This window comes from Orcinus orca, chromosome 10 (assembly GCF_937001465.1).
Source record: "Orcinus orca chromosome 10, mOrcOrc1.1, whole genome shotgun sequence".
Lineage (NCBI taxonomy): Eukaryota > Metazoa > Chordata > Mammalia > Artiodactyla > Delphinidae > Orcinus > Orcinus orca.
The window spans coordinates 32,016,791-32,032,715 of record NC_064568.1 but is presented as its reverse complement, the minus strand read 5'-3'; the positions used below and the strand labels follow the sequence as shown (position 1 = coordinate 32,032,715).

At 47.4% G+C, this 15,925-nt stretch overlaps 2 protein-coding genes across 2 annotated transcripts in view; both read right to left on the bottom strand.

Moving 5' to 3' along the window:
* The window catches only part of ARHGEF3 (Rho guanine nucleotide exchange factor 3), a 311,012-nt gene extending 308,640 nt beyond the window's left edge, over positions 1–2,372 (bottom strand). The window contains exon 1 of the mRNA XM_012532393.3: positions 2,174–2,372. The gene's annotated coding sequence lies outside the window, so the exon portion shown is untranslated. The remainder of the gene's footprint in view (positions 1–2,173) is intronic.
* Positions 2,373–9,079: 6,707 nt separating this feature from the next.
* Positions 9,080–15,925, bottom strand: part of IL17RD (interleukin 17 receptor D) — a 67,086-nt gene continuing 60,240 nt past the window's right edge. The window contains exon 13 of the mRNA XM_004267939.3: positions 9,080–15,478. Within this exon, the coding sequence (XP_004267987.1) occupies positions 15,366–15,478 (113 nt within the window). The 3' untranslated portion in view covers positions 9,080–15,365. The remainder of the gene's footprint in view (positions 15,479–15,925) is intronic.

The following is a 15,925-nucleotide window of genomic DNA, read 5'->3' as shown; positions in this document are numbered from 1 at the left end:
AGAAACTGCGGGGCTGCTTTGGACTGAGTGGTCAGGGGAACCTTCTCTACAGAGGAGACATCTGAGCTATAGGGCAAGAAAGTGCCAGACATGAGAAGAAGTGGTGGAACAGTGTGCACAGCAGAAGGAAGAGCACGTGCAAAGGCCCTGAGAAGTCTCCTGACACACTGAGTTCAAATTCTCATGAACTGCATCCCATCCTAAAGGTCCAACCATAGGCCAACAGTTCCTAACCCCACCGCCTGCCTTCTTTCCCCAAATGACTTCTTTATCAGATTTTCTCAAGTCAAGGTAGACCTGAATTTTCCACTGGAAGGTGTGCTCTGAGCAAGGGCACAAAGGAACACGTGTGCACCTCCACCTACAGGGGCAGAGGTAATGTTGACACCTCGACTCCATATAAACTTGGGCCTGCCCTGTATAGGGAGCAAGAACTTGCATCTTCCCACCAGCGGTTCAGGGCCCACATTTGTGGGCTGCAGGCCTTTTGCAGAATATGATGAAAAGAGAACCCTCTGGAAAAATGTACACCTGTGCTCCAAGCATCTCGCGTGTATTTCAGAAGAGCCGCAGGTTCAGAATGCCTGTCTGTGGTTACCACTGCCAGAAGAAAAAAATAAACTGGTGTGGCCCAGAGACACTCCACTGATGGAAGGGACAATCTGTTAGAGGTGACTAAATGGAAGGGAGGAGACAAGATCAGGCCCTCGTACCCCTAAATAAACTCCCACATTCTCAGAGATTAGAGGATGTCAGCCTATCAGGGGGACCAAGGCCTGAAGGAATTCTGGTGAAACCTTATCTACTCCACCCCAGCAAGGGAAACATCCAATAACACCCCAGAGCCTCCAGAGAAGGTCCAAGACCCCATTTTCCAGGAGTGTCCTTGACAAAGGTCATCTCTAATCTCACATTCTGAGATACATTTTGCACAAGGCTGGTTAACCATAAGAAGTGTTACTACAAAGTCCAAGTATTTCTAGGCTGAAGGGGACACCGAGGCTACTGTGTAAATAATTCAGGTCATTAGCAGGGGAAGGGGAAGTGCCAAAAGCCTGCCCACCTACCTCACTGGGGAGCCCCATCCTCACTGGGATGCTCCATTAGACGTCAACCAAAATAATAACAAGAAGAACAGCTAACCAAGGTAGAATTTACCTTGTACCGGGCACTACATTAAAACCTTAATCTTACACAACCCTTTAAGGTTTGTACTATTATCATCTCCACTTTACAGGTGGGGAAATTGAGATACGAACAGGTGAAGTAACTTGCCCAAGACTACACATATAAGACGCAGACATAGCAAAACTCCTCTTCCACACCCCAGGATAGAAAGTGGTAACACCTGGGTAGTGTTTCTGCTCGTTCATCCACGACAGCTAACAACTACTGTTTGGCAGTTCTCGCACCCTCCCCCAGCGCTGGAAGCAAGCCTGCTTCAGGCATTAAATGGAGCAAGAGCCCTCTAGGAACAAGCCGCTCTGTTTCAGAAACGTTCAAGCCCATGATGAGGCCGCTGATAGTGCAAGCGCGGCTCTTCCCCGTGGCAAAGCCCCAGGGAACCTGACCAGGTAGGAGCTACCACGTTCAGAAAACAACTCACCTGTCTCTGACTACGAGGGACCGAAGTTCACCTTAACTCTTTGATGTCCGCCTCCCCCGCCTCTATCTCGGGATCCTCTGGCCGCGCAGTTTTAAAGACGCAGCCGCGAGCACTACGGCTCGGGTGGGCCAGAAACCGCGGCCACCGCCCCGCGCGCCCAAAGCCGGGTTCCCAGCCGCGAAATGACCGCAGCCCTCCGAGCCCCAACCAGCAGCGCCCGAAAGGAAGCCACCCCGAGGAAAAGCGGCTGCGCCCCAAGACAGGTGGCACCTCGGGAACTTTCGCCCAAGAGTTACCAGAGGACCTAAGTCAGGGTCTCCGGCGTGAGCGGCAGCCGCTCCAGGCTGGTGGTGGCACCGCCTACCTAAGCCGCGCTCAGGGTGCCCGGAGCCAGAGAGCGCACATCGCCCGCTGCGGGCACAGGGATGAGCGGGGACGACTTGGAGGTGGGGGTGGGGTCCCGCTCCGGCACGGTGGGTGAAGGTAGAGAGGAGCCAGCCGGGGAAGGTGTCCCGCTCCGAAGGTCTAGCAGAGCAGCGGGGCTCCAGGCCAGCCGCCCACACTCACCTCGGCGCCCAGCACGGGCTCGACCGTCGAGTCTGCAGGAGCGAACCACAGCTACTATGGTGGCAGCGGAGGCTACGGGGGCGGTTCCCCGGGGCGGGGCGGGGCGAGGCCGGGGGCGGAGAGGCCGAACCGGCCACGTGGGCGGGAGGCGGGCCGGGGACCCCAGCGGGCGCCCCAGCCCGGTGGCGGGGTACCCGGACGCAGTCAGGCTAGGCCGCTGCTCAGCACTCCCTTCCCCGTGTCCTGCCGGCGTCCCGCGGAAGGCTAGGAAGGGAGGGGAGATCTGGCCCCCGGGACAGCCCCCAACGCCTAGTTCGGAGAGAATTTACCGGGTCGGGGAAAGGGTGCACAGCCCAACCTCCCGCTCCCGCTTCCCCCGGGGTGGCTCGCGGGACCGGTATCCGAGCGGGAGAGGACCGTGGCGACCCCGCAGCGGCTGCCCTGGCGGGCAAGCCGGAGCCTGCGCTAGGAGCCCCAGCCCCGCCTACCAGGCTGACCTTGGGCGTGTCGGGTCCTGCCCAAGCCTCACTTTCCTCGACTGTGGGGGTGAGATTGAGGACGAATACTCGCGCGCCCAGCAGGTTCTCAGGATACGCCAGCTTGTGGGCAGACGCTGAGCTTGAAAAGATAGCAGCCAGCTGTGGCCTGGGTCTTCCGTGCTGAAATAAACATGGCAATCTAAACACTAAAAGTGTTTTCTGTATTCATTCATTCTTTCATTCAACAGATAACTCCTACAGTCCTCAGAACCCCATAAAATCAGGAATAAAAAATGCCCTGCACACTAGTTATGGGCTTTTATGAAAGTATAAACCGTCATCATAAAAATAAAAAAATCATCAATTGTTTTCACGTGCCAGGTGTGCATTTTAGGTGCTTGATCTACTTTAACATTCACAACAGCCTTGTGAGGTGTAGGGGTTGTAGGGGCCCACTTCTCAGGAACTGAAGCTTAGAAGTGTGAAAGTGAAGCCAGCCCCCGGATAAGAGGAGAGAGCATCAGCTCAAGGGCGAAGGCTCTCGGTAGGCGTACCCTCCAGTAAGTGAACGGACCAGGCTCTGAGTGGACCTCCTCAACTCGCTCCATGGGGTGAGCTCTAACCCCCACCCCCTCATTCCACCTCACAGCAAGAGGCGGGATGTCGAGGGCTTCCTGTGAGGGACGTGTCCTGGCAGCAGCCGCTGGCATGTAAGTCTCCCAGCCCAGGCCTCTGTGACCAGCATGAGGAGTTCAGACCTTGCTCTGGTGCAGGTGAGACTTTCTTCCTTGAAACCCCTGTCTCTCCTTGCAGGCACTCATAGTGCTGGGTGGCCTCTTCCTAGCCCACAGCCCACCTTTGGGGCCGGATCCAACAGCTGCAACTTCATTCCACTACAACTTGATCCCAAACCCAGTGCCTCATGATCCATCCCTTTCCTGTTCAAGGATCACACACCCTCCCCAGTACTCCCACTTCCAAGGGCAAAACCTATATCCAGATCTCCCAAACCCTTTTGTTATTCTCCCTTCTCCACACCACGGAAGATCCCTTACTACAGCCAGCCACGTTTATTAAATAATAATAAAGGGCTTCCACTCCCTCAGCAACCCAGAGCTCGGCAGGCACTTCCAACCCACAAGTCGACACCTGCTATCCTACCCAGGCAACCTTGTCAGAGATAAAAGTTATATTTCCATTAGACTCCATTTAATGATTTGGGCGTCTGCTACATGCCACACGATGTGCCAGACTGGAGAACAGCAGTGACTCTGTACAAGATAGACATAGTCCCTGACCCCACGGAGCTCACAGCTGATGTGGGTACAGTCAGACCCATCACTGGGCAGGTTAGGGAGCAGCATGTGGTCAGAGACACACAAGGGAAGTGCTGGCCCTGATCGAGCATAGAGAGGCTTCCTGTGGGATCTGGGTTGGAGAGAACAGGAGACATGGAAGCCCAGAGGTGGGAGAGCACAGGGCACCCTTCTGGAAGTCCATGGAGAGGGGCAGGTGGGGGGGAGAACAAGGTTGGAGGGGCCTTGGTGGCCAAGATGAGACACTAAACCTTTACCATTGAAAGTTTCAGGCAGAGGTGATGGGTTTGCACCAGCCTCTGAGTGAGGAATGGATGTAGTGGGTGAAAGTCTGCTGGACACAGCAAAGGCAACATGCATTTTTATTATTACTAGGGGCAAACTCCTCTATTTCCTCTGTTTTACAATTCAGGGTTTCTGGAAATTAGAACAGATCTGCAAGGATGTGTTGCCTAGAAACAAATCAATGTAATCCCACAAGGGTTTATATGCAGTGTACCATCCCCCCACCCCACTCATGCAAGGGGGAGGGTGGGGAGGACTTGGTTCTTGGGCTCAAGTTAGGAGACTGTTGGAGGAAGAGATGATACATCCAAAGGGAGTCCTTTGGTTGGGAGTGTAGAGGAAATAGGCAGGAAATGTGGGTCACTATCCATGGAGTTGGGAAACTGGTGGAGAGGCCAGAAGACACTGATGACCAGCCACCTTTTCTCCTTGAAACAGTTCATGAGCGGCCATTCTTGAATTCAGCTCCATCTCCCCTAACTCTGCGAGAGAGGGTAGAATAGGACCAGAGCTGTCACCTCACTGAGTCATCAATTGGGAAAGCTGAGGTGTCTACTGGGGTCCCCACATGGATGAGGGAGTGATGAGCTATAACTGATGACAGGCAGGAAAGCCATGGTGAGGGGCTGGGACAAGGCACCAGGCAGCACAGTCAGGGAAAGCAATCTCTTGAGAAGGCACGACCAAGGGCAAGGACAACAGCAATGGAGAGACACTGAAACCAGCAACGCGGGCCATCGAGTGCCCACTGGGTACCTTTAACACTCATTGTTGTGTAAGGTCATACATGTTAACCCCTCTGATGACATAATACCACTCCTATAACAATGCTGAGAGAAGTATAAAGAATAAGATAAAACCCAACCACAATCACACCACCCAGCCTCTCCCTTGTCATAAAATATTCTTCTACAGCATGATTGTTAAGAGCCGCCTGGTCTGTTGTATGAATGTGCTGTTGGTCTGTGGTATGAATGTGCCTCTTCTTATCATCAGTCCCAAATGGTACTTGGTTTGTTCCTCATTCCTCAGTATCAGAAATAATGCTTGGTGGTAAAAATCTATGCACAATTAACTTTGATGCACATTTCTGGTTATTTCCTAAAGAAAAAATGCTAGAAGTGGAATTACCGGAAGGGGCATTAAACTCCTCTGCCCGTAGCAATGTACAGATGCCACCCCCCCTCCTTTTTTTTTTTCTTTTGCTTTTGAAAGGTGTGGAGCATCCATTTGATGAAGCAACACTATAGCCTTCTTCCCCAGGGGATGGTGACACCTGTGAAAGGATTAAGGTGTTGATCTCATTTTTCAGACCTAAGCAATGCTCTGCTAGCAGCTAATAAAAGACTTCTTTGAAAGCAAGTCCTTTCTGCTCTCATAATCTGGGTTAGAGGAAAACCTGAGAGGCAAGGCTGAGAGGATAAAGGCTCCATCTGCTTTATCCTCACAACCACCCCATAAGGCAGGTGCATTTTTACCCCCATTTGACAGATGAGGAAACTGAGGACTGGGGAGATGAGGTGACTTGCCCCAGTGACTGATCAGTGGTAGGGCCGGGGTCCCAAGCTGGTTAAAGAAGTAGAATCCAAGTCCAACTTAGGTGGAAGGCTTAGGCAAGGGGCACAGCTTGCCCTCAAGGAGCAGTCGTACTAGTTGAGCAAGAGGGTCTGGCACATAATCACAGGAGCTGTTCCGGAAGGCATGTGCCAGGACCTGGACTAGGGTGAACAGTGGTCAAGGAAGATTTGACTGCAAAGGAGGGCTGGAGACCTAGAGAAGGAGAAGAAACAGGCAGAAGAAACAGCCTGGGGAAAATGACCCAGGGCAGGACTACAGGAGTAAGGAATTTCAAATTCTGCTATGGCTATAGAGAAGAAAGACACACACAGAGAAAAGAGGTTGGCAAGGGGCTAGGTAATAACTTTGCGTTTACATCCAGGGCTATTGGCAGTTTCAAGCAGGGAGTGACAGCTGATCAAGTAGCCATCTCCTGTGAGGGTCAGAGCCCATTGCCCTGCAGAACTGAGTACTCCAGGAGACAGGAGCTCCAATCCCATCACCTAGCCAATCTGCTACCTAGACCAGGGCTGAGGGAGACATTTAGGGGATCACACTTTATAACTGTACACTCTTAACCTGCCCCAGGTGACCACATCCCCAAAGGCAGGGGTGCTCACTGTGTACTAGGCTCTGTGCCCAGAACTCTACTTGGCTTCACATTCAAGCCTCACATCAACCTGATTAGGTACTGAGATTACTTACTTCCCAGATGTGGAAACTAAGTCCTAATCAGGTCAAGTGACCCACTCAAGGTCACACAGAAAGTAGCCAACTGAGATCTAATTAATCTCAGCCAACTGAGATTAAAGCCCTGCTTTAATCACAATGGTTTAAAAAATCTTGCCAATAATAATGCACGTTTATACACACGTGTGCAGGATTTTCAAGTACATCAAACTTCAGGTACACTAACCAAAGGCACGACCTGCTTGTATTTGCATTCTGTCACCAGGCATGCTTTGGCCTTTCTTTGCTCTGAGTTCTCCCTGGCCTGGCCTTGCCTGGCCTGGTGGGAAACGTCTATGGTTTGTCTGGAAGCTGACATCTGCCCACTCCCTGGAATGTTTCTGACCAGCAAGAGCAGGAAAGACCATCCTCATCCTGGAGGACCATTACTTTATCTCTGCCCCCCTCCAGCTTCTAAAACTTGGAAAATTCCCCTGAGCACGAATTGATAGTCAGTTAGAGAAACAATCCCTGCTTTTGTTCACATCCAGAGCAGGGCGTGGTCATCTGGCACAGGGACCTTGAAGCAGGAAGTTCAGAAAAATGTCTGTCTCTACAGGGGCTGAAAGATGACTAGGGAAAATGAAGCCTGGTAAATGGGACATTAGCAGATCTGAGTACACACTCAACTGTCACAGGCTATGTACAGTCAACTATTAAGACACCCAGGGTTCCTGCCTTTAATTTTGCTAGGAGGAACTCCCCCTCCCCAAGCCCCATCCCTTCCTCCCAAAACAGTCAGATGCAGACCCACCCTCTTCTCTTAGGGGAAAGAGATGATTTAACTTCGCACTTGACAAAATCCCTGGGCTGAAGCTCCCATCAACAGGGAATTGTCTCCCACCCATGTCCATATGGCCCCCAAATAGTCCAAGACCTGCTCTTCCACAAAATGAATAATAGCCACTATCTACCATGTGTCTAGCACTTGCCAAGCATGGCCATGGGTGCTTTATAGACCCCCCAGCTCATTTAAGCTTCACAATAACCCAATGTGGTGGGTATTAGTCCCATCTTACAGATGAAAAAACTGAGACTCAGAGCAATTAGGTGATTTGCCCACAGTTCCATACTTATAAAGAGGTGGAGTCAAGACGGCAAGGATCATGTATATCTTATTCATTACTGGGTCCCCAGTACACTCTTTAGGCTCTCAAATACAGTAAATATTGTCAAAGATTTTATCACCTATAAATGTGAAAGATGGTGTAAAACCCCTCCAGAAAAGAGGCCAGGGAGCCAAGCCCACTGATCTTGCATTATTTTTCCTTAATCTCAAAGACGAGATTTAAATTTTATATCATTGCAAAAGGCCTTACCCCATGTTTGTATCCCTCCCTCCCTCCATTGCATCCTCTATCTATCCTATTCTTGGACCACTTCTGATTCTGTTCCTGTAGACAGAAAGGACAGGGTATGCTGGGGGTAGGGATAGAAAACAAATATTTATTAAGGACTCACTATGCCTAAGACAGTGAAGATATAATTTATGTCTCCCTCCTCATCCACCTCCTTAGCTTATTGCCTGTAGTCTCTTATTCAACTAAACCAAAATTAAAAATGTTTTCTAACTAAAGCCTGCAAGGGGAAGCTGGTCTTTGCTACCCCTAAAGTTTGCATTTCTAAAACAAAGTGAATAAAACCAGTGGTGAGGTCCCAGAAATGTTGGCAATTTTAAGAACCCTAAACAGCTGTAAAAATGGACTCTGCTTTCTAATACCATGGTAAAAAGTAGGGCTTCTTGTGCTATCCAAAGAGGATTATTTTTCCCCACTAACAGAAAAGAGGAATTCACTTACTGCAGTATCTAATGAGATTCTTCCAATGGAGTCCTTTTAGATCCATCTGCTTAACCTCTAAACCAGATTTACTCTCAACATTTGGATTGAGGAGGAAACCAATTCACTGTAACTTGCTACTCAAGGTTCGTTCTTCTCCTTATACGTTATGTTGAGAAACGGTACAGCCCATTGATTAGGAGTAAAGGATGATTCAATCAGACGTATGAATCCCAGTGCTGCTGACTTCTTTGTGCCCTCGGCAAAGCCACCCAATTCTGGGCCTCAGAATCTCAAAAATGAGACCCCAAAGTTGATGTACACCAAGAATTTAACTTACAGAGCATTGGGCGCACAGGAGATGAGAGGACTTCTGTCGGAAGAATGAACAGGCACCTTCTTCTTTCTGAATGACAGGAAATTTGTGGCTCCCAAATTTCAGTGTCCATCAACTTCTTTTCAAATTTCAAATTTCTGCAAAGAAAGTCCATTGTTCTAAGAGTCAAATGTCTCCTTGAGGTAAGTATCCCTGTCCCTGCTCCAGACGCCATGGAGACAACAGGCACCTGCCCAATGGAGGGGGAGGTAAAGGGTCAAGGGCAGCAGGTTCACTTTCTCTAAAGTACAAGACAGACCAGCCACCCTGGCCTCCTCACCCTGCATAATCTCTCTCCTTCTCAGAGGGAGAGCCCACAGAAAATTGTGCTAGGAATCCCAGCTATTCAGGAAATAGGAAACATGATCTAGAAAAATGAGCCACCACAATCTTAAAACATTTTATTTGATTCAGAAATTCTACGGTACAAAAACATTTTACAAATGTCAGCTGTGGTCTACTATTTACAGAGTTATGTACAAATCAAATAAGATGATAACATTTTCAATGTAAAAATACAGCATACTGCTACAGTCTGCCAGTCAGTGCTCACTACTCCACCAAACCTCACAAAACAGAAACTTAAAGATGAAACAAAGACAATGGCAATAACCACTGTTCCACAGGCTTTCCCCCCAGAACATAGTAGCAGGGAGCTTCTGCAGTGAAAAACAAAACAAAACAAACCAACAGTGAAAACAGAAGTTACCTACTCTCTAAATGAATACATTTGGTTTTTACAAAAGTTTTTGCTCTCTCCAAACTCACTACATTTTTTTCTTAAGACAGAAAAAGACGCTTCTTAAAAATAACATACTATTACACATTAGCATCATCCAATTGTAACTTTTCGTCTAATGACTGGAGCAGCCAACTTTGTCTATGTCACATACAAACAGAAGATAGCTTCTTTGAATCTTCTCAACTGAAATTGTCTTTGATAAATCATCACATATGCAGTCATACTGGTTTGCTTCTGTCAGACTTCTGCTTGTGCAAACCACAGTGCTTGGTCAGTTCAGAGCTATGGCTCCAGCCCTTTAGAAATGGAAAAGCTCTTTGAGGAGTCTGTGGTCCTCGCTGAATTTTGGAGAGGAGCTGAAGAGCAGGCGGGAAGACAACTGACCAAAATTCCCAAGAGGTCCTCACTCAACCTCTTAGCAAATTAGCCCTTAGCAACTGCTATTTCACCTGTGGCTAAACTGAAGTCTGCACCAGTTAATAATACTGTGAGTCATGAATTAAAAGTAATGCCTAGAGATACATAAAAATAGAATCCAAAAGTGGAAGTGAGGGGTGGTTGCCACTCAGAAGGTAAGAGCTGGTCTTGAAGAGTATCTTGAAGAAGCTCAGGAATGACATCAGACACATCAGGAATAAGCACCAAGTGTTTAAACACAAGAGGGGAAAAAAACCCATATATGATAGAAGACTATTGCCAAGAAAAAAAATTGTGGTAATCAACTCACAAAATGAATTCAGGTGATATACCATTTTTTAAAAGTGCCTTTGTATTTTTAAGTAGTAAGAGAAGCAGGGTACATAAGAATGTCTCTGTTAATCCCCATCCTGAGCTTGGCCTTCACAAGGCACCAATGTGAATAAGGCACCACCTTCTATTTGGGCAACTAAACTGAGTGTGAAGCTGAGAAACAAAAGAGCAGTGAAAATTATTAAGCCCTTGGAAAACAAGAGCTGTGAGGAATGAGTAGGGGTGGGATTATTTATCACTGAAATAAAAACACCAGAGCGATGACTTCACTGTGGTTTTCAAATACACGGAAGGTGACCAGCTGTTCTTTTCCCACTACATGCTGAACAAAGGAAGGCTGGTTTGAATTTCTATAAGGAAGATGTACAAAGAACTATCTGATCAGCAGGGTAGGTTACAGATTCTCCTTCACTGAAAATCCAGAATCCCATCCACAGCCACATGTCCGAAATAATTCATGCACAGCCTGTCTGACACCAGGGGGGTACCTGCCAGATAATTCAAACTTTCTCTCACCCACAAAGCTCTGAAATCGGAATCAAAGCTATTGGCTTACAATCAGACTTCCTTTTATTTTCACCCTGACCCTGGAAAGGAGGTGATATAGTAAGGATGACCCAACACCCATAAGGACTCCTAACTGATATCTCCGTATACAGTTGCACACCTCCAAAACAGATCAATTCACAGATCATTTCAAACAGAAGACAAAGCATAACTGGCTCTAGTGGACACTCAGGACTCCTTGCCCTACCTTCACAATGCCTGCTTTCCTTATTAGGCCTTGGCTTAAGCTCAGAATTACACGTCATCTATAACAGTGATTAAGCCAAGAGCTAAAACTATAAATAAGGTCCTTCAGGTTGTGGAGTTTAAATGAAATTGCTCCAAGTGTCATATTTTTTAAATTGGGAGAACACAAATCTGATTTTGAAATAAACAACTGGCTTGTCTTTTTCTTAAGACATCATGAAGTGTGAAGAAGCAATCAAAAGATTTCAAATGTATTCACAATCATATCAAATTTCTTTAGGGGAGCAATGGGTAAAAAAAGCAATCTAGCTCCCGGCTGCATTTAGTAAGAGCATTTTCTGGTGGCACCAGACATCTGTAATTACCATGGATGCCTTTCTTTTCTAATCTTATAAGTAGAGGGGGCAAACTGAGAGCTACTGGGCCAAATCAGGTCCACCCATCTGTCCCGTTGGGCCTGAATTCAATTTAAAATTTTGTTTTTAATTTAGTTGTCAATACCAAAAAAGAATCAGAATCTTTCATGTAAACATCCAGATTCTCAGGTTCTCTTGAAAAACGGGACAATCAGGAAACACTGCATGGTCACAACTGACTGGACTGGCTGCTCCCTGTAGGTGGGACAGAGGGTGTCCATTTGCCACAGTCCCCACTATGCCCTACTGTCTCTCTGACACCGAGAGAGCATGTCACTGCCATTTATCATCACCCCTTATTTATCATTACATTTGCTATAGTGGGGCCCCCTGAAGGAACAGCATCTGTTAAATAAGAGCAGCACTCTTTACCAACAATATAAAAAGAAAAGGCTAATAATCTTCTCATTGGCATTGTCCACCTCCCTCCAATAAAGACCCAAAAAGCCAAATTAGTGTTGAGGTGGTTGGGGACTGCAGGGTTTTCTCTCTTTAGGGAGGAAAGTGTGACATTTCTTCTCCGGGAATAAAATAGGCTTTTCCTTCCTTTGTCTCTTTTAAAGGAAAAGATACTCAACTCTGAAAAAAGGAAAAGTTCTGAAAATCACATAACCCCACAACTTCGGGGGGACAGTTTTCCTGTTTATTTGTGCTTAAATGAGGTAACCTGAGACTAGGGTTTGTTTTTTTTAAATGACACTAGTAGCTATAAAGTAGCACGACTAAACTTTGACAAACATACATGAACTTAAATTACTATATATTGATTCCAACGATGTCATCATTGCCTAGGACATTTTTTGAACTTCTGATCTGGGACTGTCCTCAGTTATTAATAATATGTCAACCAAAAACTCTGTCTGATGACTTACTGCCCCATCTCATTTTGGGCTCAAAATACTATTACCTGGCTGGGTCACCCGCCTAAGTACCTGGGCCTGGACCTGAATGACTTCTCATTCTCTCCGGAGATCGATATGCCTCAAAGGCCCAGGGCTCAGCCCTCTAGAGGACTCCTGCCCCGGTATGACTGGGCTGGGCCCATCCAGGTAGTCCCTGTTGCTTGTAGCTGACCTGAGAGAAGAACACACCTTTTCCTGGGCTTTCACCTCCCTGGTCACTCTCTTAGCAAAGCTGACTGTGTCAAATGCTAATGCGTCAGATGCGTCAGATGTGTAGGGCATTGGTGAGTTAAGATAAACAACTAGCTCCCTAACTTCAACTACCTGCACTGGTCTCCTGTACAGAGGACACCATCAGAGCCACAGAGCCTTTTACTCTCAGAATGAAGGCCTTTCATTGAGATCATCCCTATATTCTAGTTCTTGTTTCCCCAATGTCTAAAAGCCTGTGACTTGGCAGAACCTTTATCTGAATTCTGTCCTATCATTTTCACTGTCCACTCCATTTGTGAGTCAAAAATGCAGCTCTGCTTAAAATAAATGTTTTATTCCCGGCATGAGATGGGAGGGTTAAAAAAAAAAAAGTGAAACTAATATGGCAAAACCAGGAAGTTGAACTTCTCAACTATTCAGAGTTGGTCATTCATACTGTTGTTTCAATATTTGGTAAAACAGAGTTTGATTCTGCTGAACATCACAATCATTCGTATTTCAAAATAAGTACCCAAACCCCAAATCCAAACTAAAGCATCACCTCATTTTTGGACTATCACAATTTTCCCTTCTATTTTCATAATAAGTGAGCTCGCTGCCCACGCTCATGGAGCCCAGTTGATGTTTCCTCTCCAGTCCTTCACACTGTCCCTGGGGCCACTTTCTCAGAGATGCCTCCTTTCATGTGCAAAGCTGAGTATCTATCCTAAGGCAGCACCTAATGGTTCCTTTGGGGCATGCACCATTTCTTGGCTTCAAATCACTGTGAAAATGTTCCAAAGTGAATTTTCGTACACCAATCTCCTTCACAGAACATATGCCAATAATAGAATGGCAGGACAGTCACGTGTGGGCAGGAGCTCTGTGCTCATCTCAGATTCCACGGTGACAACATGGAACATCTCTTCTCCAACAAGATGCCTGGTTTTATGGGGGAGACAGTTCTGCAGCCCACTTGTCTCTCCCTCAGAGCAGCTGCAGGAAACTTGATGCCAGAGAACAGACAAGCACGTTCTTCTCCCAAGAAGCTGCCAGCTGCCTTTACAGAGCAGGGAGTGTGGCATTTGCATCAAAGATAAACACAAACCTCTTCTTTCCATCAGGGGGGCAAACCTTCCCTTCCCCACCTGCTGGGCATGAGCCTGGAAGGAAAAGTCCTGCCCTCCCTACTTCCCACCCGGCCTTGGGATGTTTCTCAGTGTCCCCGCTTAACACTGGTCCTATTTGGTGAAGCAGTGAAAACCAGGGTCCCTGGGAGGGGTGCTGAGAAAACAGGGTGCCAAAATCCAGCAGCATCTATGAAAAAGGTGGAAAAAGACACTCACTCCCGCTCAAGGTCACGGGGAGGAGAAGGGAACAAGTATTTTCCCTTTGGAAACAAAAATTCTGTACAGAAGTCATTCATAAAAACAGAACATTTACTTCTCCTTTTTAAAGCAAATTCTTTCCTCTTAAGTTCTCAATATCTATTTTTGGCAGAATGGAGCACAAGAGACATCTTTCATTGGGTAAGTACAACAAAAACAAAGTGAAACCTGATTCACAGGCTGGGCTGCGGGGGGAGTACTTTAAGATTCAAGAATTTAATGATTTCAGATCCCATGTCTTCCGAAGATGATACTCAAAGAGCATACTCATCTTTGTAACAATCCCTTCCTTTTCATCTTCTTAAAAAGAGGTTTGGGGCTTCCCTGGTGGCACAGTGGTTGAGAGTCCGCCTGCCGATGCAGGGGACACGGGTTCGTGCCCCAGTCCGGGAAGATCCCACATGCCGCGGAGCGGCTGGGCCCATGAGCCATGGCCGCTGAGCCTGTGCGTCCGGAGCCTGTGCTCCGCAACGGGAGAGGCCACAACAGTGAGAGGCCCGCGTACCAAAAAAAAAAAAAAAAAAAAAGAGGTTTGTCATTAGTCAAAACAAGTTCAGCAGATTAAGTGACTACCACCTCCACCTACTGCCATATGTCAGTGGATTCTGATCCCTAACATTCCGGACACAGCTTTAGACCAGAGGCCAACCAAAGCAAAAATTACAACTTCCAGTAATACAGACCAGTTGGGTATCAGTCTCTTAAAAATAAACTTCCAGGCACCAACATCTGAGATTCAGCACAGTAAATATAACCACGGGAAACCTCGCAGGGAGATCTGGCCCCTCCGTGATGCCTATTCAGATCAAGATGTGGCCCTGGTGCATTCTGCACATTGACCAACCCATCTCAGAAAGAATGGTCTACATGGTCAGCCTGGCCCTGCGGCTCCCTCCTCAGCCAGATATGCCACCTGCTAATACATAAAAACTCATTTTTATGAAAGGTGATTGAATATTCAGTCACCTTCTTGACCTTTGACTCAGAGCTTTTTTAACACCCATGGCATTGTAAATGGTACCATAAATTCCACGTCAAAAATGGAAAAGAACATCATCTGTAACAACATGGATTCCAGAGAGACTGGCACTTGATTTCCATGGCTGTAGTGGCATCAAAAGTGCTTTTTCCACAAAGCATTTCAAATCAAAGTAGCCAGTAGTGAATAGGCAAAGTTTGCACAGATAAATTAAGTCTGAACAATCAGTGTGGGTATTTTCCTGTTTCTCTTTACATGTTTCCTCCCTACCTCTCAGAACTGGCTCTAATTCAGTCTGCCCCAACATGGCAAGCTGCTGTCAGACATAATGGACATGCCTTTCAGAGCTCCACATGGTTTCAGAAAACTGGAGACTGCCAATATACCTGGTAGAGAAGAGAGGCAAGGACAGCAAGTACTGGCCAGGATTTCATTCTGAATATCCTTGTAAGAGACCTCAGCTCCAAGTGGGCCACATACCCAGAGAGACGAGCTGGGGAACCAGAGAGAGGCGGCAGCTAAAGTGGCAATGCTTAGACCCTTCGTTTTGTTACAAAGGAGCGACCGTGTGGAGTTCACCAGTGTAGCTGCAGCAACCAGGTTCTGCTTTGCATGCCCCAGAGGCGAGGAGCTTGGAAGGAAGGGCGGGAGGGTCCTCCTCACCTAAGAAAAGAAGAGAGGGCAGAACCACACGTCATTGCACTTCAGTGGGCTGGACACTCAGGCCAGAACGAAGCTGGATCTGGGTTTGAACCACTTACTCTGTACAAGTGAGGCAGGCATCCCAGTCAGCTCAAGACTGCGCATTCTCATCCTGCTAACAGGTTCTAGTTCCCTTAGCTGAGGATCCAGGGTCTGCATGCATGACTCCAACTAGTCATAGGCACAGTAAGAGTAGCTCCAGACAGCATCCTGTTAGGGTTCCCTGGGTAAGCGGGCCCTCCTACCTGGAGCCTGCCCTGAGCTAGAATGGAGAGAATACCGTGCCCTGTGAACTCCAGGTGCAATACATGTGGCTTTAAAGACTTGGGAAGGTGGAGGGTGGTGAACATCACAAGTCCCAACAAAGATACAGGTCCACAGACCCTCATCTGACACCCTTGGGGACCA